General features: G+C 67.3%; 11 protein-coding genes across 11 annotated transcripts; 4 read left to right on the top strand and 7 right to left on the bottom strand.

Annotated features, from left to right (window-relative positions):
- Nucleotides 1-8: 8 nt before the first annotated feature.
- On the bottom strand, nucleotides 9-3,112 carry MICPUCDRAFT_58664 (heme-binding peroxidase; the record flags this gene model as incomplete). The annotated part of the gene is made up of 3 exons (XM_003059085.1): nucleotides 9-1,079; nucleotides 1,184-2,815; nucleotides 3,004-3,112. The coding sequence occupies 3 exons, from the start codon at nucleotides 3,110-3,112 to the stop codon at nucleotides 385-387; spliced, it is 2,436 nt and encodes an 811-aa protein (XP_003059131.1). The 3' UTR covers nucleotides 9-384.
- A 1,613-nt stretch (nucleotides 3,113-4,725) lies between these two features.
- MICPUCDRAFT_33829 (uncharacterized protein) lies at nucleotides 4,726-7,077 on the top strand (the record flags this gene model as incomplete). Its single annotated transcript, XM_003059387.1, has 3 exons — nucleotides 4,726-5,175; nucleotides 5,260-5,411; nucleotides 5,602-7,077. 3 exons carry the CDS (start codon nucleotides 4,726-4,728, stop codon nucleotides 7,019-7,021), a joined length of 2,022 nt encoding a protein of 673 aa, XP_003059433.1. The 3' UTR covers nucleotides 7,022-7,077.
- A 653-nt stretch (nucleotides 7,078-7,730) lies between these two features.
- On the top strand, nucleotides 7,731-9,098 carry MICPUCDRAFT_40128 (uncharacterized protein; the record flags this gene model as incomplete). Its single annotated transcript, XM_003059386.1, has 1 exon — nucleotides 7,731-9,098. The coding sequence occupies one exon, from the start codon at nucleotides 7,731-7,733 to the stop codon at nucleotides 9,096-9,098; it is 1,368 nt and encodes a 455-aa protein (XP_003059432.1).
- A 141-nt stretch (nucleotides 9,099-9,239) lies between these two features.
- MICPUCDRAFT_47483 (uncharacterized protein) lies at nucleotides 9,240-10,434 on the top strand (the record flags this gene model as incomplete). The annotated part of the gene is made up of 2 exons (XM_003059385.1): nucleotides 9,240-9,856; nucleotides 9,959-10,434. Coding segments are annotated over 2 exons (1,092 nt in total), but the record flags the coding sequence as incomplete, so codon positions are not given.
- A 265-nt stretch (nucleotides 10,435-10,699) lies between these two features.
- Nucleotides 10,700-12,151, bottom strand: MICPUCDRAFT_69455 (uncharacterized protein; the record flags this gene model as incomplete). Its single annotated transcript, XM_003059084.1, has 1 exon — nucleotides 10,700-12,151. A coding segment is annotated over exon 1 (1,405 nt), but the record flags the coding sequence as incomplete, so codon positions are not given.
- Nucleotides 12,152-12,178: 27 nt separating this feature from the next.
- Nucleotides 12,179-13,486, bottom strand: MICPUCDRAFT_58660 (uncharacterized protein; the record flags this gene model as incomplete). Its single annotated transcript, XM_003059083.1, has 2 exons — nucleotides 12,179-12,642; nucleotides 12,772-13,486. 2 exons carry the CDS (start codon nucleotides 13,484-13,486, stop codon nucleotides 12,179-12,181), a joined length of 1,179 nt encoding a protein of 392 aa, XP_003059129.1.
- Nucleotides 13,487-13,825: 339 nt separating this feature from the next.
- MICPUCDRAFT_33825 (condensin complex component) lies at nucleotides 13,826-17,931 on the top strand (the record flags this gene model as incomplete). The annotated part of the gene is made up of 2 exons (XM_003059384.1): nucleotides 13,826-14,138; nucleotides 14,447-17,931. 2 exons carry the CDS (start codon nucleotides 13,826-13,828, stop codon nucleotides 17,929-17,931), a joined length of 3,798 nt encoding a protein of 1,265 aa, XP_003059430.1.
- Nucleotides 17,932-18,061: 130 nt separating this feature from the next.
- MICPUCDRAFT_49619 (uncharacterized protein) lies at nucleotides 18,062-18,929 on the bottom strand. Its single transcript, XM_003059082.1, has one exon. The coding sequence runs from the start codon at nucleotides 18,731-18,733 to the stop codon at nucleotides 18,194-18,196; it is 540 nt and encodes a 179-aa protein (XP_003059128.1). The 5' UTR covers nucleotides 18,734-18,929; the 3' UTR covers nucleotides 18,062-18,193.
- Nucleotides 18,930-19,095: 166 nt separating this feature from the next.
- On the bottom strand, nucleotides 19,096-20,238 carry MICPUCDRAFT_58657 (uncharacterized protein; the record flags this gene model as incomplete). The annotated part of the gene is made up of 1 exon (XM_003059081.1): nucleotides 19,096-20,238. The coding sequence occupies one exon, from the start codon at nucleotides 20,236-20,238 to the stop codon at nucleotides 19,096-19,098; it is 1,143 nt and encodes a 380-aa protein (XP_003059127.1).
- Nucleotides 20,239-21,805: 1,567 nt separating this feature from the next.
- Nucleotides 21,806-23,438, bottom strand: MICPUCDRAFT_47480 (uncharacterized protein; the record flags this gene model as incomplete). Its single annotated transcript, XM_003059080.1, has 3 exons — nucleotides 22,919-23,438; nucleotides 22,339-22,769; nucleotides 21,806-22,164 (listed from the first exon to the last, which is right to left on the bottom strand). Coding segments are annotated over exons 1-3 (1,206 nt in total), but the record flags the coding sequence as incomplete, so codon positions are not given.
- Nucleotides 23,439-24,158: 720 nt separating this feature from the next.
- On the bottom strand, nucleotides 24,159-25,382 carry MICPUCDRAFT_69451 (uncharacterized protein). The gene is made up of 2 exons (XM_003059079.1): nucleotides 24,736-25,382; nucleotides 24,159-24,579 (listed from the first exon to the last, which is right to left on the bottom strand). The coding sequence occupies exons 1-2, from the start codon at nucleotides 25,378-25,380 to the stop codon at nucleotides 24,214-24,216; spliced, it is 1,011 nt and encodes a 336-aa protein (XP_003059125.1). The 5' UTR covers nucleotides 25,381-25,382; the 3' UTR covers nucleotides 24,159-24,213.
- Nucleotides 25,383-25,511: the final 129 nt, after the last annotated feature.

The following is a 25,511-nucleotide window of genomic DNA, read 5'->3' as shown; positions in this document are numbered from 1 at the left end:
GCTCGTTTCCTTGTACTTTTCCGTAGATCATCATCACATTCTAGCGCTCGGCGCCTCCGCGCTCGGTTGGTTCTTTTTCTCGAGCCGCGGGAAAATCACATCAACGGGGGGGCTCGCGTGTTTCGCGCTCCCAGCTGCGAACATCGTTCGTCGCGTTCTTGCTCTATCACATCAACGCGGGGGCTCGCGCGTTTCGCGCTCCCAGCTGCGAACATCGTTCGTCGCGTTCTTGCTCTATCACATCAACGCGGGGGCTCGCGCGTTTCGCGCTCCCAGCTGCGAACATCGTTCGTCGCGTTCGTGCTCTGACTTTGTCTTCTTCTCGTTCGTTCGTGCGTGCGTGCGTTCTTTCGTTCGTGCATCTCTTCCTTTCCTTCATCCATCTTACCCCTTGAAAAAATGATGCCCGTGGCCCGCGGGACCCTCGGAGCCGCACGGGTCCGCGTCCGCGTGCGACCCGACGCCGCAGGATTCGCACCCGACGTGCGCCATCCGAACGTGCGCGTTCACCCAGTCCTTGAAGAACGCCTCCTGGTCGTTCGCGTAGAGTTGCACCTGCCGGCTCGTCTCCCGCGTCGCCCACAGCATCTGGTCGCTGTGGAACGTCCCGCACGTGCTCTTCGCGGTGCAGTGCGCGAGCGGGTCGTGGCCGCACGTATCGCACGAGCACCCGGCGACGTCTTTCAGGGTGCCGCAGCCCGCGCCGGCGCACGCGGTCGAGGAGCACGTGTTTTCGTTCGACGACGTCACGTTCACGCAGGTCGCGACGTCGGCCGCCGGGGTCGTGTAGAACAGCGAGTCGTTGTAGATGGCTTGAAGCGTCGCGTTGTCGGGGAATTCGGTTTCGCTGGTGAACAAGCCGGTGGCGTTCGTGAAGCTCTGCGATTTCGCCCAGTCGTCCGTGAGGTACGGCGACGTGCAGCTCGGGTAGTTGTGCATCTCGACGCGCCTCCAGCTCCCCGCGCGCCCGGGACACTTCGCCGTCACGAGCGCTTTCCAGTACTCGTTGTCGAACGTGAACGGCGTGACGTCCATGTTCCGCGAGCGCTCCGTGCTGCCGGGGATGAGGTTTTCGCACTCTTGGGGTCGTTCCATACAAAAAAAGTTTACCGGTCAGTTGAAAAGTGACGCGATCAAGTGGTGAAACCGATCGATGGGTGAAAAACGTTTGTATAGAACGCACCTTGGTTGATCATTCGCGAGTGCGCGTGCCCGAGCGTGTGCGAGCCGCTCAACGTCGTGAGCAGCTCCGAGCCGCCGCAGTGGCACGGTTTGAAGAACGGAATCTGCGTGGTCATGTCCTTGACCGACTGCGTGTGCGGCGACGGCAGCCCGAACGTCGCGTCCAGCGTCGTCGCGTCGCACCGACCGGGCTTGATGTGCTTCAGAACCTTCGGCCCGCCCGTGACTTCGACCGCGGCGGCCGCGGCGTACTGAATCGAGTCCGACATGGACACGACGCACAAGACGGAGCCCGAGGTGGAGTTGTACGTCGGATCTTTTCTCTGCGCTTGGCGCGTCATCGTGTTGTTGCACCGCTTCATGCACCGATTGTAGCACTTCGTCGGGGATAGGTTCAGCGACCCTCCCGGGCGCCAGCGCGCGTACGGGTCCCACTTGTCGACCCAGCTCGCGAACGGGTCGGGAAGGCCCGGGTCGACGTGAGTAGTCTCGTGCGAATCATGGTGGTCCCTGAACGTTCGCCCGTCCGCGCGGGTGGCCGCCTCGAGCAAGCTTCGTCCGGGCGAGTCGCGCGACGCGAGTCGCGCCGCGACGCCGTCGCCGCCGCGCGTCGTCGTCGTCGGGCGAGCCACGGGGGTCGTCCTGGACGACGGCCGGGACGCCGCAGTCGCCGCGTCGCCGCCGCCGCCGCCGCGCGGACGCGGCGCCGCGAGAACGTCCCCGCCGCCGCGCGCGGATCGCACGGTCTCGACGGCGGCGGCCGCCTCGTCTCCGGCGGCGTATTTCTCCTCCGCCGCCGCCGCCTCGTCGGAGCCGCTGAAGCCGCCGTAGCAGTCCGACGCGCTGGACACCTCCACGCTGCCGGTCTGCGGGTTGAAGTGCGCGAACGTCGTGCTCGTGTCTTTGTACTCGCAGATGTGCTCGCACGGGAACCGGCACCCCTCTTCGGGTTTCGCGCCGCATCGGTTCAGCGGTCGAAACACTTTTTTCCGCGTGTCGAACGTCTGCGCGGCCATCTCGAAATTCGCGCGGAACATCGGCGACGTCGCGTCCTTGTTCACCTCGTACCACAAGCTCGCGTCGTCGCCGCTGCCGTGCTTGCCGTCCAGGAAGAACTGCCCGGAGTCGTGGAACGCCATGCGAAGCCAGTCACCGGCAGCGCCTTTGTTCGCGGAGCTTGAGCGGCTCGCATCGCCGACGGGCGCGCCGTTGAACGTCGTGTCTACCATCCAGTTCGTCGCGCCCTTCGCCTTCCACTCGCACAGGATCGAGGAGGCCTCGCGGGGTTTGTACGGGCACGCGGGCTCGTTGAGCTCCGCGCACGTCGTGTGGATGTCCGTCTCGAAGTCGTTGCAGTCGGGCCAGTACTTGTACTTTCCGAAGGCGACTGTATCGTCGCCGTCGATAGTGGGGTCCGCTATCGCGCGTCCCGTGGCGTTGTCGAACCGTCGCTTGTCCGGGCGCCCGCCGTCGGGGTTCTTCAACCACTGCCCGTCGTCGCACTTCGGGAGGTCCGCGGAGTTATCCGGCGGGGGGACGTTCCGCGCGGGGGCGCCGCCGCCGGTCGCGTCGGAGGCGACCGCCGCGGCGTCGGGCGCGGCGTCGAGGTATTCTTTCCATAAGCACGCGGTCCCTGCGTGTCGCGCCGGCAATGGAAAAAAAGGTTAGGAACGAAATAAGAAAAGAAGGGCGGGGCGGGGCGGACGGCGCGCGTCGTCGTCGTCACGGCGAGGCCTCTCGCGCGGGGAGAGAGAGGGGCGGGAGAGCGATCGAGAGGCGGGGGGCGACGCGAGGGGCGACGCGACGCGACGCGACGCGCACCGCCTTCTTCGCACGGCGTCGCGGGCTGCGCGGCGACGACGGTAACGAGGGCAACGACGTGGAAAAGTGCGAGCGCGAGCGCGCGCGCGAGCGCGCGCGAGGTCGGCATATCGCGGAGGCGCGAGACGCGCGGCGGGCGACGGGGGTGCGGGAGAGCGCGGCGGGGGCGGGCGTGGAATGCGCGCGCGTGCGGCCGCGTTCGGGGGAGTGCGGCGGCGGCGGCGGCGGCGGCGCGAAGCGGCAACCTCGGAACTACCAACACGTGCAGTGGTGTACGGGAGGTCGCGCGGGTCGTCCAAGGATTCTTCCCCCCCGAGCTGATCTGTCGCGCCCTGATTCGTCGACCAGCCCGACGCGTATCCTGGCCTCCGTTTCGCCTCCCCGCCCGGGGATGCTCCCCGCCGCGACGCGTCCGAGAGAGGGCAACCCGCGTGCTCGTCACTTATTTTTCACCCACCCCACGGTCTCAACATTTGACCGCAAAGCCTTTCAACTTGATACCAATTTTCATCGGTTTGATCGGACTTTAAGACGGCACTGAAAAAGGCTCGCCGCCGCCGCCCCTCGGCCGTCGCGCGGCATTGCCCCGCGCGCGCGTCGTCGCGGACGATGCCCAAGTTCAAGGGCAAGGCGTCGCGGTCCAAGTCCCCCGCGGGCCCGCGCGGCGGCGGCGGCGGCGGCGGCGGCTACGTCGGGTGCGACGCCGCGCTCGTGCCGCGCGTCCGCGAATTCCTAGAGCGTCACGACGCGCGGAGCGTCGACGACGTGTGCGAGCACCTGCGGGCGCGGTACCGCGAGTACCAGCGGAAGCCCGCGCTCGTGTTCCGCAGGGCGGTCGAGCGCGCGTGCGAGGAGGTGCAGAGGCGCGGGGAGGAGCGCGTCGCCGCCGCGGGGAGAGGGGGGGGCGCGGGCGGCGGCGGCGGCGACGCGGCGCCCGCGACGACGACGACGACGACGAGCGGAAACGACATCGACGCGCTCGAGGCCGCGCACCTCTCGGCGCGAGGCCTGAAGATGGCAGGCGAGGGCGACGACGACGACGAGGAGGAGGAGGAGGAGGAGGAGGAGGAGGACAGCGGCGAGGAGGAGGAGGAGGACGACGACGACGACGATTCGGATTCGGAATCGGAATCGATCTCCGTCGACGACGGCGCCGCGGACGCCGACGACCTCGTCGGCACGCGCGACGCCATGAACACCACCCTCGCGAAGCTGTACAGCACGTCGCGCGAGAACAGCAGCGATAAGCTCAGCGCTAAGACGGAGGAGAAGGAGAAGGAGAAAGACGGCGCGGCGTTCGCGGCGCCGCACCTGGTCGCCGCCGCGTCGCGGCGAGCGCTCGGCGGCGGCGCGGCGGCGGCGGCTGGCGACGCGAGGAAGGATAAGGACGCCGCCGCGACGCCGCCGCCGCCGTTGATGAGCGCCGCGGAGGCGGGGCACCTCGCCGCGGTCGCGACCGCGCGCGCGGCGCGTTTGAAACAAGCGGAGGACTCGCGGACGCGACGAGGGAGGCGGAGCGCGAAGAAGGAGCGTTTGAAACGCAAGCGCGGCGGCGGCTGGAACGGGAACGGGAACGATTTCGACGGAGACCACGACTTCATCGAGGACGCGCTCCCCGGCGGGAAGAAGTACCGACCCGGCGGAAGGAACGGAAACGGCGCGCAGGTGGACGACCCGTTCGGGTTCGGCGACGGATCCGGAGGAGGCGGCAAGGACGTCGCGATGACGACGCCGTCGACGCCGCGCGACGTCCGCCTCGAAGACCTCGGCGGGATCGAGGAGAGCCTGACCGCGATCAGAGAGCTGATACTGTGCCCGCTGACGCACCCGGAGCTGTACGGGTGGCTCGGCGTGGACCCGCCGCGCGGGGTTCTGCTTCACGGGCCCCCGGGATGCGGGAAGACGACGCTCGCGCACGCCATCGCGCGGGAGGCGGGGGTGCCGTTCTTTAGCATCGCGGCGACGGAGATCGTCGCCGGCGTCAGCGGGGAGAGCGAGGCGAAGATTCGACAGCTGTTCGCGGCGGCGGCCCAGGCGGCGCCGTCGATCGTGTTCATAGACGAGATCGACGCGATCGTTCCGAAGCGAGACAGCGCGGCGAGGCAGATGGAGAGCCGCATCGTCGCGCAGTTGCTCGCGTCGATGGATAATTTAATCGACGGCGCCGCGCGCGTGACATCATCGGGCGGCGGAATCGGCGAGGACCCTGGCGAGCGTCTCGACGACGACTACGCCGGCGGCCCGGAGCCGATCAAGGGGCACGTCACCGTCATCGGCGCGACGAATCGCCCGGACGGGATGGACGCGGCGCTGCGCCGCGCGGGTCGTTTCGATCGCGAGATCATGCTCGGGGTTCCCGACGAAGCCGCGCGCGCGCGCATCCTCGCGGTGCAGGCGAAAAAGCTGAGGTGCGTTCTATACACTGGTTCCCATACGACCGCGTTGGCGTGGTGAACGCCGTTTCTTAAGGACTTTTGCCGTCGTCTCTCTCCGCCCAGGGTCCCTCGCTTTCAATCCCGACACACCTCGACGCCTTTCAACTCCAACTGACGCCTATGAACTCCACCCCGACATCGCTTTGTATGGAACGACCCTGAGGCTGGAGGGCGGGTTGGACCTGGTCGACATCGCGAGAAAGACCGCGGGGTACGTCGGCGCGGATCTCAGCGCGCTCGCGAAGGAGGCTGCCGCGCTCGCGGTCGCGCGGATATTCAAGCATATGTCGGACAAGCATGTGTCGGACGACAAGCATGTGTCGGACGCGTCGGAGAACGCCGCCGGCGCCGAGATCGCCGCGCGGGCGTCGCTCCTCGGCGCCGGACGACTCGCGGACCGAACGCCGTTCGACGCGAGCGAGCTCTCAAACTTATCCATCACCACGGATGACTTCGAGAAGGCTCTGACGCGCGTGCAACCGTCCGCGCAGCGCGAGGGTTTCACGACGACGCCGGAGGTGACGTGGGACGACGTCGGGTCGCTGACCGAAGTCCGCGAGGAGCTCGCGTTCAGCGTCGTCGAGCCGATCGCGCATCCGGCGCGGTTTCAAGCCATGGGCCTCGCGGTCAGCACCGGGGTGTTGCTATACGGCCCGCCCGGGTGCGGCAAGACGCTCGTCGCGAAGGCGACCGCGTGCGCGGCGAAGGCGAACTTCATATCCATCAAAGGACCGGAGCTGTTGAACAAGTACGTCGGAGAGAGCGAACGCGCGGTGCGGACGCTGTTCCAACGCGCGCGATCCGCGGCGCCGTGCGTGCTGTTCTTCGACGAGCTCGACTCCCTCGCGCCGCGCCGCGGGAACGACGGGGGGAACCAAGCGAGCGAGCGCGTCGTGAACCAGCTCCTCACGGAGATGGACGGCTTGGAGGCGAGGAGCGCGACGTTCGTCATCGCCGCGACGAACCGACCGGACATGATCGACCCCGCGATGCTGCGCCCCGGGAGGTTAGACAAGCTTCTGTACGTCCCGCTGCCGCCACCGGACGGCCGCGTCGCCATCCTGCGGACGCTGACGAGGAAGACGCCGCTCGCGAAGGAGGTGGACGTGGACGCCATCGCGCGCTCGCCGCGGTGCGACGGCTTCAGCGGCGCGGACCTCGCGTCGCTCGTCCGCGAGGCGTGCGTCGCGGCGTTGAAGGGCAACCTCGAGATCGCGACGGCGTGGGACGTCAAGCGCGAGGAAGCGCGCAAGCTCGCTCGCGGTGGTAAAGGAGGTAAAGGGGGGTCGCGCGGCGGCGAAGAAGACGACGCGACGGCGACGGCGACGGCGACGGCGACGGCGGGCGAGGACGCGCCGCCGCCGCCGCCGGAGGTGACGCGCGCGCACTTCGCCGAGGCGTTTGAACGCGTCCAGCCGAGCGTCAGCGCGAGCGATCAGAGGCGGTACGACGCGCTGAAGCGGAAGCTTCGCGCGACGCGAGGGAGTCTCGACCCGGCGGAGAAGAAGAGCGGCGGCGGCGAAGGCGAAGGCGAAGGCGAAGGCGGCGACGGCGGCGGCGACGGCGACGGCCTCTTGGGCTGACGATGAGACGGCGACGGCGACGGCCTCTTGGGCTGACGACGATGCGTCGAGCGCGCGCGGCCGCGCGAACACGACTCGAGGCGACGTCGCGATCGAGGGGACGGACCGCGCGCGAACATCCCGCGAGCGCGTTCCGCGCGCCCTCCCGCGCGCCTGGAGTCGGCTGTTCTCGCGCGATCGAAGAGAGTTGCTGGTATCGTGCGAGTTGAGAGGAGCGGGAGTTAATATTATGCAGACTAAATGCTCATACAGTACATTCTGACGTTTCGCGAGTTGCTGGTATCGTGCGAGTTGAGAGGAGCGGGACTTAATATTATGCAAACTAAATGCTCATACAGTACATTCTGAAATTTCGCGGGCTGATGCGGAGAGGACATCCGGCCACGTCTTCAGTGCTGCGTCTGTAGTCAGAGATCGACGTTTGAGGTGGATAATAAATATCCGCGGGTTAATGCGGTGTTGGTATTGGTTAATGCGGTCCTGAACAACTCCCGCGCCAGCCGCATAAAACCTTACGAACGAACACTCGCGCGCGCACTGCGAACACTCACGCGCGCGAACGGTCGCGGAAGAACACGGGAAATCAGCCCGCGCGTCGCGTATCGCGCGGAGCTTCGCGTCGCGGTTCGCGCGCGAGATCACCCCTCGTCGGCCGCTCGGCGACCGCCGAATGAACAAGAATGTCGTTACCGTCGTTACCACAGACAACATGGCGGACGAGGGAAATGCGCGCGGGTCTTTTGACTCGACGACGCCGACGAAGGACGCGAGCTCGTCAGCGAGCTCGGAATCGCGGTCGACCGCGGATGCCGTCGACATCATGCTTCGGTGCGCCGCCGACGACGCGCGCGCCGCGGGAGCGCGCGAGACGCGACGGGAGACCGACGGACGCGCGATCTCGGACCCCGGATTACCTCATTTACCTTATTTAACCGACACTCACGCGCGTGGGTCATTGGTCGGGCCGGATTCTGGATTATGCGCGCCGCGCGCTCACGAGAATATCCCGACCTCCCCACTCGGCTCGGTCTGGCTCGCCGCCGGCGACGTCTGCGCGGTCGCCGCCGCGGACGGAAACGTCGAGTTCCTGCGATTCGCGCGCGCGAACGGATGCCCGTGGGACGGCAACACGCTCGCGGCGGCGGCGCGCGCGGCGTCCATCCCCGCGCTTCGATTCGCGCTCGACGCGCGTTGCCCGCGCACGCGTCTGAACGCGCCGGCGGTGGACGTCTGCGCGGAAGCCGCGTCCGGCGGCGTCCGCGACGGCGCGTCGCTCCGCGCGCTGAGGTACCTCGTCGAGCACCGCCGCGAGCCCATCGAGACCGAGGACGTCGTCGTGCGCGCGGCGGGCGGCGGCGACCTCGCGACGTTTCGGTACGCGCTCGACGCGACCCTTCGCCGACTCGTCACCGCCGCCGCGCTCGCCGCCGCCGGCGTCGCCGCGGCGGGAAGCGGGAAGACGGAGACCCTGCGCTTTCTCCGCGACGCGCTCGGGGTCGCGTTCGAAGCGGCATCGTGCGAGGGCGCCGCGCGCGGCGGGCACCTGCACGCGCTGCGGTGGCTCAGAGAGGTCGCGCTCGCGCCGTGGGACGCGCGCGCGACGGACGCCGCGGCGGCGACGGGCGCGGTCGAGACGCTGCGATACGCCGTCGCCGGCGGGTGCGACGTCTCCGAGGACGCGGCGAAGAGCGCGACACGCGGGGGTCACCTCGACGCGCTGATGGTCTTGTTCTTCTTCCGCGAGATCGACCCGCGAAGGTCCGAAACGTCAGGGTACGCGGACTACGCGCGCGTGTGGGAGTTCGACCGCGAAGCCGCGAGCCTGTGCGCCGCCGTCAACGGCCGCGCGGAGGTGTTCGAGTGGGGCACGCGGTCCGGGAACTTCGCGCCGCACCCGCTCGCGGGGGCCGCGGCGGCGCGGTTGGGGCATCTCGACGTGCTTCGGTTCGTGAAAGAGGACGGCCGCGGGTGGGACGAGCTGCTGTGGGTGGCGGCGGGGGAGCGCGCGAAGGCTTTGGGCGACGTCGGCGTCCTCCTGTGGCTCTCGCGGGAGGGGTGCCCTCGCGGCGCTCAGTAGTCGATTGGACACACAGTATTTGACCGGTCAACGGTCACTTGATTTAAAAAAAAAATGTGTGCACCCCAATGTGTGCCCAATCGCGCAAATCGTGGCACTGTTGCATTGTCTGGCGCGCGCACCTCGAACGCGACGCGCCAGATGCCGAAGGTATCGCGGAAGGACACGGGCGACGCGACGCACACGCGCGAGCGCGGCGACGCCAAGCAGACGCGCGCGTCCGTCGCCACGCCCGACGAGAGCGCGAGGGCAGATCTGCCCCGCCGCCTCCACAAGGTCCGCGTCGATGGGGGACCCGAACGACCCCCGCGCCCCTCCTCGCCGGACTCGCCCCTCTGCTTCGAGCCTCGAGAGGACCCCCATGTCGACGCGCTCGCGCGCGCCGTGTGCGCCCTCGCCAAGGAGGAAGGGAAGGCTTATGAGGGGTTGGATCAAGCTGTGCGCGAGCGGCTCTCCATGATCATGGAGGGAAAGCCAACGCCGCCGATGAACGATGCCGCGGACGAGCTGAGCAGGAAAGGGGCAGAAATGCTGCGGAAGGGACACCTCCAATGTGTCAACTCCGACCCGGGCGCTTCCTTGCGCCAGGAGAACGGCGCGCGCGAGTTGGACGTCTCGTCCTGGCAGAGGCAGTCCGACGCGTTGATGGTTAATTCGGCGGACGCGATGGAGCGGTTGGCGCCCACCTCGTGGAGGCACATGGCTCGTAAGCACGACGAGCCATGCTTTACGCAGCAAGTCTCCATGATGTTCTCAGCGTACGTGAACTTCATTTCCCTTCCCTTCTCCGGCGAGCGCGATGACCTTCCTCTCCCCCCTCTCGCGTACTCGACGCTGACGGCGCTTTTCCTCTTTCGCAGGACGGTGCACGGCGTCACCGCCGAGACGGCGGAGGACGCGCGTCCGCCGCCGCCACGGACCATCAACGCCGTGCCCGGGCACACCACCCGAGCTGATGAGCCTGAGCCCCTCAAGCCCGACGGGTCGCTGGCTGTACCCAAGCGGTACAACTTCCTCATCGACGCGTTCGCGCCCGCGACGTACGGCGTCGCGATCCGCGAAAACGAACACGTCGACGTGCTTCGCGTTCGCGGCGCGGACAACGTCCGCGGCGCCGTCCGCTACTTCGAGCTCAACGACGTGGACCTGGTGGCTTTTCCACCCCACTTCTACGTCGCGCTCGGCTTCGACCCGGTTCTGGCGCAGGCGGTCCCGGAGAGTTCTGCCACCCCGTGGGGTGGTCACCTCGCGGTGAGGAAAGGGCTGCTCCCGTTCTTCGTGTACTTTGACCTGCATACGGGCTCGACCCTGTGTGGGCCGAACTCGAGGTTCTGGGACGCCGAGCGCATCTACGCCTCTCTCCTCGCGGGCGCCAACTTCGAGCGGGCCATCGCTCGAAGGCCGCCCATCGCCATGTGCGACAGCCTTTTCTGTCTGCACAATGTGGACCCGGCGGCGGCGGGACGACGCGTCACGGTCGACGGCGACGGCGCGGAGTGGACGGTGCCGTGCGTTCGGGGAGGGCGAACCACGAAGGAGAAGTGGCGGCGGCTGCAGGAGGAGGCGGAGAACGGCACGATCAGCGACGAAGACGCGGAGGAGCTCACGTACCTGCTCGCGTGCTGCCACCTCGGTGGTCAGATGACCCGCGAGAAGTGGCGGCAGCTCTTGGCGGATGAGGAGGCGGGGACTATCGGGATGAAAGACAGGGACTACCTCGCGTACCTGCGCGCGTGCGCGGCACGGGGAGGGCGAACCACGAAGGAGAAGTGGCGGCGGCTGCAGGAGGAGGCGGAGAACGGCACGATCAGCGACGAAGACGCGGAGGAGCTCACGTACCTGCTCGTGTGCTGCCACCTCGGTGGTCAGATGACCCGCGAGAAGTGGCGGCGGCTGCAGGAGGAGGCGGAGAACGGCACTATCAGCGACGAAGACGCGGAGGAGCTCACGTACCTGCTCGCGTGCTGCCACCTCGGTGGTCAGATGACCCGCGAGAAGTGGCGGCGGCTGCAGGAGGAGGCGGAGAACGGCACGATCAGCGACGAAGACGCGGAGGAGCTCACGTACCTGCTCGCGTGCTGCCACCTCGGTGGTCAGATGACCCGCGAGAAGTGGCGGCAGCTCTTGGCGGATGAGGAGGCGGGGACTATCGGGATGAAAGACAGGGACTACCTCGCGTACCTGCGCGCGTGCGCGGCACGCGGATCGGCACGCGGAGGTGCGACTACCGCCGCGCGGTGGAAGTATCTCGCGGAGGCGGAGGCGGCGGAGACGATCACCGAGGAGGCCGCCGCCGACCTCGCGTACCTGCGCGCGTCGTGCGCACGCGGAGGTGCGACTGCCGGCGCGGAGTACAAGCGGCTCTCTGAGGCGGACACGCTGACGGAGCCCGACCGTGCCAAGCTTGAGCGCGTGCGGGACGCGCGCAGCCGCGGCGGGAAGAAAGGCGGGAAGGCTAAGGCCGCGGAGTACAAGCGGCTCTCTGAGGCGGACACGCTGACGGAGCCCGACCGTGCCAAGCTGGAGCGCCAGCGGGCGCAAAACGTCGCGCGCGGGAAGAAAAATGCGGAGAAACGTTGGGAGGCTGTGACGACGTTGAATGACGAGCTCGAAGCGATCCTGACGGAGAATCGGGGGAGGTGGATGACACTCAAGGAGATTTACGACCGCATGGAGGAACGCGGGTTCGCGAACCTCACGACATTCAAGAATTTCCAACAGTCGAAGTGCGTCAGAAAGTACAAGAAGAAATCTTCCCTCATCTGGGAACATCGAACCGGTACTCCCGACCGCCCTACGGTATTCCGTTTGTCCGACAACGCGACTACTGCGGGAGCGGGACAGACGTGCATCGATCTCTGCGACAGCGACAGCGAATAAATGAGATGAAGAAAAACTGACGACAGCGAAACGAGTACGAACACGACGTGTACGTGGACGCGATGACGCGATGACGCGATCTGAATTCTGAATAAAATGAGCAACAGTACGGAAGAACACATACATAGAGTATGATGTAACGAATGAACGCGATGACGCGATCTGAATAAAATAAGCGACCGACTCGACTCGCCGTTCGCCTACTTGTCGATCCGTTTCGGCTTTTGAAACTCCTGCTTCCGCCCCGCGCCCTTCTCCGCCAGTTCGCCCACCCTCTTGTTCCGCGCGTCCGCCCACACGTTGTCCCCGCCCGCGAACGTCGTGTCCTCCGCGCTGAGGTGCGTCCACTTCGTCCGTCCAATCTTCCCGAACGCGTCGCCCCTGACCTGCATCGCCTTCGGCAGCGCGCTCTTGTCCACCTTGTCCGCGCCCGTGGCCTGGTTGAAGTCGCGCTTGTAGATGTCGTCCGTCCCCATCGAGCTCGCCGGATCGTCCGCGGCTTCCTGGAAAAACGCCCCCTTGTGGTAGTACTTCTGAAGAAACCCGAGCTTCTGCTTCTCCTTCCCTCCCGTCTCCGCGTTCTCCGCCCGCGCCCGCGCCCGCGCCCGCGCTCCACGTCTTCCCGCCGCTCGCGCCGGAGTGGGACGCGGCGTTGGATCCAGACCTGTGGGATAAGGCGCGCGCGGTGCTCGCGGACGACCCACCTATCACACTCACACACGACGCTATCTACTAGTCTAAATGTCTCTCCTATTACAGAGAGGATATTAATATGATACCGCTCTTGTCTCACCGTTCCCTTCGCCCGCCGCCGCCGCCGCCGCGTCCGCGACGCGCAGCGCGCGCTGCATCACCCCCGCGCTCACCGCGTTCACGAACGCTAACAGTGAGAGCCCAACTCGCGCGGACGGCGTCGTCATCGCGATCGACGCGAGCGCGAGCGCGACGAACGCCCTGCCGCGCACGGTGGCTCGATAAAATGACATCGCCGCGCCGCCGCCGCCGCCGCCGCCGCCGCCGCCGCCGTCCCCCCTCGCGGTGTCGAGATAGTACACTCCGAACGTCACGCACAGCACGCCGAAGACGCGAATCCAGTGCGTCGCGATCGACGAGGCGTCGAACAGCACGGAGAAGCTTCGCACCGGCGCGACGAGAAGGCACGCGCCGACGGCCGCGATGTACGCCCCGGTGACCGTCGACGCGTGCCGCACCTTTCGCCGCGCGTCCTCCGCCGCGATCGTCTTCGTCTTCGTCTTCGCGACGACGTCCTCCGCGTCGCCGCAAACGTCGCGTGAGGACGAGACGCGCGACGTCGCGCGCGCGCGGGGCCGGACCCGCGCCCCACGCTCGTCGCGCCCGCCCCGCGCGCGCGGCGGGATCTGCCGCGCCGTCCGCCGCGACGCGGGGGCGGGGACGCCGCGGACGCGCGCGATCGCGACGCCGCCGGGCCGCCGCGCGCGATGCGTCGTCCATCCCGCACGCGCGGACGCCGCCGCGAGGTGCGCCATTCGATCTCGCGCGCCGCCGCCGCGCGCGTCGCGCCTCCCCGTCTCCCTCCGACGACGCGCCACGAAAGCGCTGATGAGGTGCGCTCGAAACGAAAGGAGTTTTCAGGGAGTTTTTCACCCACCCCTCGGTTTCAATATTTGATCGCGGCGCCTTTCAAATGACCGATGAACACTGAAACGGCCGATCGATCCGGCGAGCCGGCGAGCCGGCCGTTTGTATCGCAGCGGGGGGAAAGAAACGAAACAAACCACGACACGTCCCGCGGACGACGCGCAGACACGCGCTGCGCCGGCGCCTTACCCCGCGCAGACCCCGCGCAGAAGCGTCGCTCGGTCGTCATGGCTCACGATGACGTCAACCCCGACGCGCCGAAGAAGCGCCTCGTCATCAAGAAGATGGTGCTCGAGAACTTCAAGTCCTACGCGGGCGCGCAGCACGTCGGCCCGTTTCACAAATCCTTCTCCTCCGTCGTCGGCCCGAACGGCTCGGGGAAGAGCAACGTCATCGACGCGATGCTCTTCGTGTTCGGCAAGCGCGCGAAGCAGCTCAGGCTGAACAAGGTCTCCGAGCTCATCCACAACAGCACGGACTTCAGGAACTTGGAGTACGCGCGCGTGGAGGTGCACTTCCACGAGATCGTCGACAAGGCGCGTCCCGTCCCGAACGCGCGTTTCGGCGGAGACGGCTCGGAACGCGCGAGCGAGCGGACGACGAACGACGCGTGGACTCGAGCCGACCCGCGGGCGACGGCGCGCGAGGACGTCCGCGTCCGTCCGTCGTCGCGCTCGCGAGGTTCCGCGCGGCGTCGCGAACCGCGGCGTCGTCCCCGCCCTCCTCCTCCGCGAATTCAGCATCTTCCGCCCGTCCGCCCGACGACCGACGCGAAATCTCATCTCAATCTCAACTCGTCGAACCCTCCCTTCCCCCTCGCGCCTCCTTCCTCGACATCCAACAGGAAGGCGAAGACTTCGAGGCGATCCCGAACTCAGACTTCATCATCGCGCGCGAGGCGTACAAGAACAACACGTCCAAGTACTTCATCGACGCGAAGACGTCCAACTTCACGGAGGTCACGAATCTCCTCAAGGCGCACGGCGTCGACCTGAACAACAACCGATTCCTCATCCTTCAGGGCGAGGTTGAACAAATCTCGATGATGAAGCCGAAAGCGCAGACGCCGAACGACGAGGGGCTGCTGGAGTACCTCGAGGACATCATCGGGACGAACCAGTACGTCGAGAGCATCGAGGAGAAGGCGAAGTCGCTCGAGGATCTCAACGAGAAGCGCGGCGGCCAAGCGAACCGACTCAAACTCGTCGAAAAAGAACGCGACGGCCTCGCCGGCGCGAAAGCGGAGGCGGAGGCGTTCATGGCGAAAGAGCGCGAGCTCGTCAGGACGCGCAGCGTGATGTACCAAGTCTTCGAGCTCGACGCGCGGACGCAGATGGCGGCGATCGCGGAGAAGAAGGCGGCGCTCGAGGCGACGCTCGCCGAGGAGAGAGAAAAAGCGAAGGAAACGACGGCGGGCGCCGAGGCGTTGGAGCGCGCGCACGGGGAGCACGCGAAAGCGCTCGGGGAGCTGAGAGCGCGGCTCGACGACGCGACGAGAGCGTTCGCGGAGTTTGAGCGCAAGGACATCAAGCACCGCGAGGACTTGAAGGACATGAAGCAGCGCGCGAAGAAGCTCGACGAGAAGCTCGTCAAGGACGCCAAGAAACAGACGGACATGGCCGCGGAGGTGGAGGCGATCGAGCGCGAAGTCCCGGAGCTCGAGTCCAAGAAGGCGCAGCTGGAAGAGCGCGTCGCGAAGGAGGAGACCGCGCTGGACGCCGTGCTCGAGAGTTTGAAGGGAGAGATGGCGACGATCGGCGCGGAGCTCGAGGCGGCGCGGGCGGCGTTGACGCCGTGGGAGGGGAAAATCGCCGACGCCAAGGCGGCGATGGACGTCGCCGTCACGGAGCGCGATCTCCTCGTGAACGCGAAGGAAGACGCGCGGAAGAGGTACGAGGATGCCAAGGAGGGCGTCGAGAAAGCGAACGCGCTCGCGGCGAAGAAGGAGGAAGAGATGTCCGACGCCGCGAGCGACCTCGCGTCGGAAAAGTCCAGAGCGGCGGAGCGACGCGAGGCGGAGTCCGCGGCGCGCGCGCGAGAGAAGCTCGCGAACGAAACCACGCGAGAGATTCGCGGCAAGCTCGAGCAGAAGCGATCGGCGGCGGACCAGGAGAGGTCCAAGTCCGTCATCGTCTCCGCGCTGATGCACGCGAAGAGCAAAGGGAAGATCAAAGGCGTGTTGGGGCGGCTCGGCGACCTCGGCGCCATCGACAAAAAGTACGACGTCGCCGTCTCCACCGCGTGCGCGGCGTTGGATTACATCGTCGTCGAGACGACCGCGGACGCGCAGGCGTGCGTCGCGCATCTGCGCGCGAATAACCTCGGCGTCGCGACGTTTTTGATCCTCGAGAAGCAAAAGGCGCTGGAAGGGCGCATGCGCGAGGCTGCAGCCTTTGCCGCCGCGGAGAAGGGCGCGGCGCCGCGGTTGATGGATTTGATCAAACCCGCGGAGCCGCGGCTCGCGGTTGCCTTTTACTACGGCGTTCGCGACACCGCGGTCGCGGACGACCTCGACGCCGCGTCGAAGATTGCGTACGAGGGCAAGTCCGGACGCAAGCGCGTCGTGACGCTCGCCGGGCAGCTCATCGAGACGAGCGGGACGATGTCCGGCGGCGGGTCCAAGCCCAAGGGGGGACGCATGCGCACGGGCACGGCGGCGCCAGCGACGGCGGACGACGCGGAGGAGTCTGCGGCGGCGGTCGCCGTCGCGGAGAAGGACCTCCAGGCCGCGTCCGTGACGTACGAGGAGGCGCGGTCCGCGGCGATCGCGGCGGGGAAAGAAGCCAAGGAGGCGGAGCAAGCGATCGCGAAGATCGAGCGGCTCCTTCCCAAGCTCAAGGCGGAGCACGAAGCCGCGATCGAACGCGCGAGCGACTTGAACGGCCGCCTCATCGAACTCGAGAACGACGCGAAGACGACGAAGGAGGACGCCGCGGAGCTCAAGAGACTGAAGAAAGAAGTCGAGGACACGAGCGCGGCGTACGCGTCGGTGCAGGAAGACGCCGCGGAGACGCGAGCGCGGTGCGAGGCGCTGCAAAAGAAGATGGACGACGTCGGCGGCGAAAAGCTGAAAAAGCAACGCGCGCTGGTGAAGGATCTGAGAGCCGGGATCGCCGCCGCGGAGGAGAGCTGCGTGGAGAAGCGCGCGACCGCGGCGAGCCACGCCAAGGCGACCGCGCGTCTGATGAAGGCGATCGAGGACGCGACCGCGGAGAGAGCGAAGCTGACGGAGGATGTCAAAGCCGTCAAGGAGGCGTTTAAGACGTTGGAGGACGGCGCCATGGAGGTTCTGGAGCGGCAGAAGGAGCTTCAGGCGATGTGCGACGCCAAGGCGGCCGAGCTCGCGGCGGCGGCGATGGAGAGAGACGCCGCGCTGAAGGAGATTGGCGCGATCAAGCACGTCGAGGTTGACCTCTGCGCGAAGATCGAGGACCTCGCGGAGGCTGGGAAGCAAAACGAGGAGAAAAACAAGCAGTGGACGAAGGAGCTCGCCAAGTTGCGGAAGGAGCAGGAGGCGCTCCACGCGGAGGTGTCGCTGCCCGTGCCCGAGCTCTTGAGCGACGAAGAGCTCGCGAGCGAGACCACAGACGCGCTCGTCGCGGACGAGAAACGCTTGGAAGAGGAGCTCGCGGTCATGAAACCCGACCTCTCGTCGATCGAGGCGTTTCGTAACAAGGAGGGCGAGTACGAAGAACGCGCGGGCGATCTTCGGACGGTCACGGAGGCGCGCGACGCGACGCGCGCGGAGTACGACGACCTGCGCAAGAAGCGTCTGGACGAGTTCATGTCCGGGTTTAACGTCATCTCGCTCCGGTTGAAGGAGATGTATCAGATGATCACGTTGGGCGGAGACGCGGAGCTGGAGCTCGTGGATTCGCTCGATCCGTTCGCCGAGGGCATCGTCTTCAGCGTGCGGCCGCCGAAGAAGAGCTGGAAGAACATCGCGAACTTGTCCGGCGGCGAGAAGACGCTGTCCTCGCTCGCGCTCGTGTTCGCGCTGCATCACTACAAGCCCACGCCGCTTTACGTCATGGACGAGATCGACGCCGCGCTGGACTTTAAGAACGTGTCCATCGTCGGGCATTACATCAAAGAGCGGACGAAAAACGCGCAGTTTGTGATCATCTCGTTGCGGAACAACATGTTCGAGCTCGCGGACCGTCTCGTCGGGATTTACAAGACGAACAACACGACGAAGACGGTCGCGATCAACCCCGGGGCGTTCACCGTCGGCGCGGGGAACAAGATTCAGGGGAAGGAAGCCGCCACGGAGGAGGGAGGGGACGAGAACGTCGCCCCGGCGGCGTCCGTCGCGCAGCCGCTGGCGGTGTGAGGGAGCGACGGAGCGACGGACCGACCGAACGCGGCGGGGCTGGGAGGGTAAACGAGGGAACGAATAAACAAACGTGCATTGTGTATACAACGTGTGATCATCACAAAAAGCGCGTCGAACGCGGGCGAGTCGTCTCGGTCCTTCGCGTGTCTTATTACAAGACGCGAGGAGGGGTACAGTACGCGTGCTATCTACTATTTGTTTCGCGTTTTGGTTTCGCCGCGCTCTTCTCGCCAGCTGTCGTCGTCGTGTCGCGCGTCTATCATAAGATGACGACCGCGTCGTTCGCGTTCGTGCCGCCACCCCCACCGCCCGCCCCCCCGGTCGCGGTCTCCGTGTACCGCGCCGCCTCGATCCTCACGCGTTTGCTGTACTCCGCCTTGGACTTCTTGTACAGCTTGTACGCGACGTCTTGCGCGGCGTCGGCGTTGTTCGGGTTGTCTAAAAGCTCTTGCACGCCCGTGAGAATCTGCTTCACCGTGATGGACGGCTTCCAGCCTTTCTCTTCGTTTAAGATGGAGAGGCAGACCTTCCCGGACGGGTACACGTTCGGATGGAAGAACCCGGCCGGTAAAGACACCTTGGGCGGTTTCGACGGGTAGTCCTCGGTGAAGTACATCGTGACGGGGAAGAGCCCGGATTCCCACAGCGTGCCCGCTTTCCCCGGGATCTTGCACTCCCAAATGAGCATGTTCACGGAGCCGTCTCGCGCGTTCACGGGCCTCGCGACGAAGCCGTGCGGATGGTCTTTGCGCCACGCCTTGCGCTCGATCGCGAGGCGTTGAATCGCGAGCGAGGACATCGCGTCGGACGAACGAGCGTTCGCGTCGACGATCAAAAGATGGCACCCCTGAAGGGCGTTCGAGATTCGCGGTGCACGCGCCCTCGGCCGTGCACGCCGGGGTTTCCTTCGCGGTCGCGCGCGGGGTCGCGCGCGGGGTCGCGCGCGCGTGGACGCCGAAAACCTCGCGCGCGGCGGACGGTCGCTGCCGCCGGTGTCGCGTCGAGTGCGCGCGTCACCGCGGACAACGGTTCAAAAAACCACTCGCCTCGGAAAAATCGATCGTCGCGATCGCGTCGATCGTGGACGGCTTTTTTATGGAAAATGATGAGTCGACGTGCTCGGCATCATACGACGACGACTACGATGATAACGACAACAATCTAGAGTCCATCGCCCGCGTCGTCGTCGACGCTCCCGAACTCGCCGCTCCCCGATCGGTTGATCCGGTACCCGTCGTAGCTCCCCCCGGGGGCCACCTTCCCGCCTCCCAACATGGGCAACACGGGCAGCGCGAACGACGACACGCTCGACACGATGTTCCCGAACCACCCTCGATCGTCGTTCGCGCTCTTACCCCCCGCGTTCTTCTTCCCCCCGGATAAGTTATCGTCCACGACGAGAAAGTTGAACTCCTCCGCGAAGCACGCGAGGACGCGTCCCTCGCCGGGGAGCGCGTCGCCGGGGCCGCCGCGAAATCGGAATCCCCCCCTGCCGCCGTCGGCGCCCGACGCCTTCTCCGACCACGTCCTTCGCACCTTCACCTCGACGCCATCGCTCGCCGCGCCGCCGTCTCCTTCTCCTCTTTCTTCTTCTCCTTCTTCTTCGCCGGCGGGTCTTTTACTTGTACTAGTCTTCTCCACGGTGATGCACAGCGCGCCGACTTCTTGGAGCTCGTCGTCGGCGAAGGTTACGAACGCGACGCGCAGCCCGTTCGCGACGTCGTCGCACCGCAGCGGAAGCGGCAGAGGCATCTCGGACGTGAACGCGAGCATCTTCCCCCACTCCCTGATCGCCTCCGTCAACTCCGCGACGACGTTGAGGTCGCACGCGCGCGCGTCCGGGTCGAACCCGCCGCAGACGTCCATGCGCGCGAGGAGCCGCTCGCGGAGGGGGCCGACGAGGCCGAAGGCGCTCGCGATCGCGCGCCCGCCGCCGTGCGTCGCGCGATCACGGCGTTTCCCCCCGTTCGCGCGCATGAGCGCGTCGTCGAGGTCGCGCCGCCGATCCTTGTCGATCAAGAGTTCGTACGCGCGGTTGATCGCGGCGCTGCGACCGAGGACCTCGGGGTCGTCCCCGGACACGTCCGGGTGGAAGCGCTTTTGCAGGTCGCGATACCGGTCTTTGATGTCGATCGCGGTCGCGTCGTCGCGGACGTCTAAGATCTCGTACGCGTCGAAGATGACGTCGCCATCGCGCGCGGAAGCGGACGCGCGGACGGGGCGGGCGAGTCGACGGACGCCGCGGCGGGGGGCGGAAGCGCGGAGAGCGACCGCCGCGAGACGCGAGGGGGCGAGCGCGCGCATCGTTCTGTTGTTAGATCTGCGGCCAAGATATTCGTGATCTTTTCGTCATCCGAAAGCGTCCGAAAAGCGCGCCGCTCTCTCGCGCTCTCTTGACCAGCAGAGACTATTAAACTACGCGCCTACGAAAGAAGACGGCGCCCGAACCGTCATCGACCCGCCCTCGTGCCCGGCAACAGCTTCAACAGAACCTCCATCAACCGCTCGCCCGCGTCCGTGCCCCCCAACCCTCGCGTCGCGAGCGCCTCCGGATCCGCCGCCGCCGCCGCCAGCTGTCGATCCAACTCCGATCGCAACAGCTTGAACAACACCCCCGTCTCCGGCTTCGCGGCGAAGACGAACGGTTTGTTCCCACCGGTGGAATTCGAACCGTCGCCGCCGCCGCCAGCGCTCACGGTCACCGTGCTCGCGGCGTGGTCCACGGACAGCGCGCCGCCGAAGAGCAAGATGGCTTCGCTCGGCGCCGCCGTCGTCTCGCGCAGAAAAACCCTCGACGTCTCCACCTCCTCCTGGTACGCGTAGTACCCCTCCCTCGGCCCGGGGAGCTCCGCGGAGGACGCGTTCACGCTCGACGGGTGGATCGTGACTTCTACGCCGCGACTGTTCACGACGCGAGGGCCGTTGCCTTGGCGTTTACCGCCGCGCCCGCCGGAACCGCGCCCGCCGCCGCCGCCGCCGCCGCCGGCGGCGACGCGCGCTACGTTCGGGAACAGCCCCGCGACGAGCACCGCTCGGACGAGATCGTCGTTCGACGCGTGCGCCGACGCCGCGGGCGCGTCCGGTCTGAAACCGCTCTCCGCGAGCCGTTCCTTGAGCTGGTTCCGGACCTGGTGTATCTCGTGCATCGTCGAGTACGAGAGTTTCATCTCGCGGCAGACGGCGCCCCTCCCGCCGCCTCCGCCGCCGCCGCCGCCGCCGGCGGCGTCGCGCCACGCGTCGAACCCCTCCGCGGCGGCGAGGTGATCCGACGCGCCGCCTCTCTTATCCGACGCGTCGCGCTTCGCCCGCGTCGCCGCGGCTTTATCCGCGGCGTCGTGAAACATCGGCTTACACGACATCGCCGCCGCCGCCGTGAGCACGGCGGGGAGGCACCCGAGCGCCACCGCGTACACGAGCATCTTCCCGAGCCGAGGCTCCACGGGGAGGTGTGAGAGATGAAACCCCAGCGGCGTGAGCGTTAGAGAATTAGTGTTGTCGCTCAACGCGTCGTCTGTCGACGCCGCGTTGACCACCGCGCCGATGGATCGAAGCCGAGCGATCGCGGCGCGCACCGCGGCCGACGGCGGCGGGTCCAGAGCGCTCGCGAGGAACGCCTCCGGCGACGTCTCCGGCCTCGACGCCATCGCCGCCATCACCAACGACTCCAGCGGCACCGTGTGCATCTCCGGGAGGTCCGTCTCGGGCATCTCGTTCGACGCGACGTCGCGATCGTATAAACGCACGCACACGCCGGGTTTCACGCGCCCGGCGCGGCCGCGTCGCTGCGCCGCGGACGCTCTCGAGCAGCGTCCCTCCGTCAACGCCGCGAGATGCGTCGTCGGATCGTGCGTCAAACGTTTCACGCGGCCGCTGTCGACGACGTAGACGACGTCCGGGATCGTCAGCGACGTCTCCGCGACGTTCGTCGCGAGCACGATCTTCCGCGCGTCGCGATCGGGAGGCTTCGCGAACGCTCTCTGCTGCTCTTTCGGCGTGAGCTGGCCGTGGAGAGGGACGACGTACATTTCGTGGTCGCCGCCGAGGCGTTTAAGCAGCGCTTTCTCCGCCTCCGCGATCTCCGCGGCGCCGGGGAGGAAGACCAAGATCGCGCCCTCGCACGGCGGCGGCTCCGTTTCTCCCTTCGCGCAGATCGTGCAGATCGTGCGCACGACGGCGAGGAGGAGGTCGTAATCGACCCCGGGGGGAGGACGGGGACCGCCGCGGGGACCTCTATACGAGCGAACGTCGGGGTGGAGTTCATAGGCGTCAGAAGCGGAGTTGAAAGGCGTCGAGGGCGAGGATTGAAAGCGAGGGATGAGCGGAGTGATGCGTCGGCGAAAGTCCTTAAGGATCGGCGTTCACCACGCCAACGCGGTCGTATGGGGACCAGTGTGTGGGACGCACCTGACATTGTCGAACGACGATGTCGGACCACCGGTCACCGCGCGTCGTCCGCCGCCGCGCTTCACGAACTCCTCCGCGAAGTGCTCCTCGACCGGGAACGTCCGGCCCGGGATGTGCACCCTCCCGGGCGGCGGCGCGGAGTCGATCGACGCGCCGTCGAAATACGCGGCGAGTTTCTCCCAATCCGCCGTGGCGCTCATCAGCGCGACCCGCAACGGCGGACGCCACGTGTCGCGCTGCGACGCGTCCACGTCACGCGCGTTCGCGCGCAAGATATCGCGCAGGTGAATCAGCAGAAAGTCCGCGTCCGCGGTGCGCTCGTGCACCTCGTCCACGAACACGTGCGTGACGCCCTCCAACGTCGGGTCGGAAGCCAACCGCCGCAGCAAGACGCCGGTGGTCACAAAGGTGAGCCTCGTGCGCCGGCTCGTCTGAGAGCGATCGATTTCGGGGTGGGGTTCATCGGGGGCGCGTCAGTTGGCGTCGCGAGGCGTCGCGGCGCGTCGGGATCGAATGAGAGCGAGGGGTGGGCGGAGAGAAACACGACGCGCGCGCGCGGGGCGATACGAACGGGACGCGCCTTACTGTCCCCGCGCACGGCGTAGCCGACGACGTCGCCGACGCGCTCGTCGCGCTCTTCCGCGACTCTGGACGCGATGGACACCGCGGCGACGCGGCGCGGCTGCGCGACGATGATGTTGCAGCGACCGCCGGCGCCGCGCGCGATCTCGCGCTCGAGCGCGTACTGCGGCGCTTGCGTCGTCTTTCCGCTGCCGGTTTCGCCGGTGATGATCGCCGCCGCCGACGCGTTATCCATCAGTCGCACGATCTCGTCCCGGACGCCGTGCGCGGGGAGACGCGTTCGCGCGTCGTGCAGCGGGAACGACGGCGCGCGCGTCATCGCGCGCGCGAGCGCGTCGGACTCCGCGTCCGCTTCCGTCGCGGAGAGCCGAAGACGCGAGCGTTTGGCGCGTTCTCTCGCCGCGCGCGTCGCCATCGCGCTTCTCAGCCTCGCCGTCGCGTCCTCTTCCTCTTCCGCGTCGTCGTCGTCGTCGACGACGACGTCTTCATCATCTTCTTCTCTTGTATCACCATCACCTTCGTCGTCGTCCTTCCCGGGTTTCGTAACGGACGACGGCGGGTCGTTACTCACCGCCACCGTGGACATCGGCAGCACGCGCAGCGTGTTGGATATCTCCGCCCCGCCCGGGTGCGTCCTCGCGCTCAGGGGCTTCTTCTTGAGCTTCAGCTTCGCCTTCGCCGCGGTCAAGAACGTCTTCAGGTCGACGTCCCGCTTCACGGTCACGACTTTGACCTCGCCGCCGCCGCTCGTGGACGTGACGTTGACGTTCACCGTGGATCCAACCTCGAACGGCGCGGACGCGAGGCCTTCGATCGCCGCGCCGTCGACGCCATCCCCTCCTCCTCCGCCGCCGCCGCCGCCGCCGCCCTTCGTCGGGTTCCTCCGGTCCTCCCTCAGCGCCTTTCTGAGCACCTTCTCTTTCTTCTCCCGCGTCTTCTCCGCGCGTCGCGCTTCCTTGACTCTGTCCTTGCGCGCGCGACGCTCGCGCTCCTCCTCGGTGAGATCCGCGTCGTCGTCGTCGCGCGCGCTCTCCTCGTCGTCTTTTCGCGCGTCGGAGCGCTTCCGCTCCTTCCTCTCGTCCTTCGCGTCGCGATCGCGGAGGGACAGGCGATAAATCAGGTCGAGGAGGACGTCGCGACTGGACTCGTCCAGGCCGAGGCGCGCGCCGCGCATGCCCCTCCGACGCCGCCCCGAGGAGTGAAGAACGATCGCGTCGAGCGACGAGCGGTTTTTCGGTGCAGCAATAATAATTTCGGTTAACAACATCAACATCTACGCGAGCGCGCGCGTCTCTAAGCCTTCGCGGCGTCGGGGTTCTCCTTGAGCCACAACGCCGCGCTGGCGTAATTCGCCATCGCGTGCGCCGCCATCGCGACGGCGACGTTCCCCGTCGCCACCGCGCACGCGCCGTACGCGCACCCGACGACGCTCGCCCACGCGGCGAACGCCGCGTTTCTTCCTCCGCCCGCGTGCAACGCGCCGAAGACGACGCCCGCGCCGACGACGCCGACGGGCGAGACGCCGATGGCGGGGAGTAACGCACCGCGGAAGAGCGTTTCTTCGGCCAGCGCGGGCAAGACGGCGACGGTGACGACGTCGAACGGTCGCAACGGCGTTAGAACCTGCGCGTTGCTGCGGTTGGACGCCTCCGCGAAGTCCTGACGACGACGCGGCGGCGGCGACGGCGAAGATGATGAGGAGACGACTGACGTCAGAGAGAGAACAACGGACGGCGCGGCGGAGACGGGACACAGGGAGGAGAGCGACGGTTGACGGCGGTCGGTCGCGTTGTGATTTGATCGATCGACGCGCACCGGCCAGGCTCGGAGCAGCGCCCCCCGCGCGGCGGTCACCGCCGCCGCCGCGCCAACCGCGATCCCCAGATCCCTCGCGAGGTCCGACGGCGGAAACGGCGGATGCAGCGCGGCCACGAGCGGCAGCGCGCTCGCGAGGTCCGGGACCGCGTCCGGGAGCACGCCCTGCCCGAAGTACGTGCCCTCGCGCGCGATCAGACCGATCGCGAGCATCCACGCGGTCGTCCCGACGCAGCTGTCGAGGACGTCGTCCCTGGACACCGCGGGGAGGGGCGCCGACGACGACGACGACGACGCGACGGCGTCGCCGCGCGTCTCCGCGGCGACCGCGTCCGCGGAGATGCCCGCGCGCGCGAGCATGTCCCGCGCGCTCGCGTCCAGCGCCGCCGCGGTCGCGGCGTCCACGTCCACGCCGCGCGACGCGAGGTCGCTCAGCGCGTCCGCGGTGGTCTCGGCGCTCGCGTCGTCGTCGTCGTCGTCGACGGTGGTGGTGGCGCGCGATTTATCCTTGCGGCGGTTTCGTCGACCGCGCGCGATCGTCGCCTTCCGGGGCGCCGTCGTCGTCGCGCGATCCGCGCGGCATCGCGCGGACGCCGCGGAGACGCGAGACGCGAGGCTCGCGCCGCCGGCTTGCGACGCGAGCATCGTTCGCGTCGTTCGTTCGGAGAAGTGACCCCGGGTCGGGGACCGCGCGCGCCCTCCCGTCGTCCTCGTCCTCGTCACGCGCGAGAAGAGTCATCGATCGCATTTTCGTCGCTTCGCGGGTCGATTCGGGG

The sequence above is a fragment of the Micromonas pusilla genome (assembly GCF_000151265.4).
Source record: "Micromonas pusilla CCMP1545 genomic scaffold MICPUCscaffold_6, whole genome shotgun sequence".
Lineage (NCBI taxonomy): Eukaryota > Viridiplantae > Chlorophyta > Mamiellophyceae > Mamiellales > Mamiellaceae > Micromonas > Micromonas pusilla.
The sequence above is the reverse complement of the archived record's forward strand: the minus strand, read 5'-3'. Positions and strand labels throughout refer to the sequence as shown.

What these genes read in the sequence shown, in the direction of transcription:
- MICPUCDRAFT_49619 (XM_003059082.1), bottom strand. Translation starts at nt 18,733, where the DNA reads ATGTCCTCGCTCGCGATTCAACGCCTCGCGATCGAGCGCAAGGCGTGG.
- MICPUCDRAFT_69451 (XM_003059079.1), bottom strand. Translation starts at nt 25,380, where the DNA reads ATGCTCGCGTCGCAAGCCGGCGGCGCGAGCCTCGCGTCTCGCGTCTCC. An exon ending in CGCTGCTCCGAGCCTGGCCG is followed by an intron (nt 24,580 to 24,735) that starts GTGCGCGTCGAT and finishes CGTCGTCGTCAG; the next exon opens with GACTTCGCGGAGGCGTCCAA.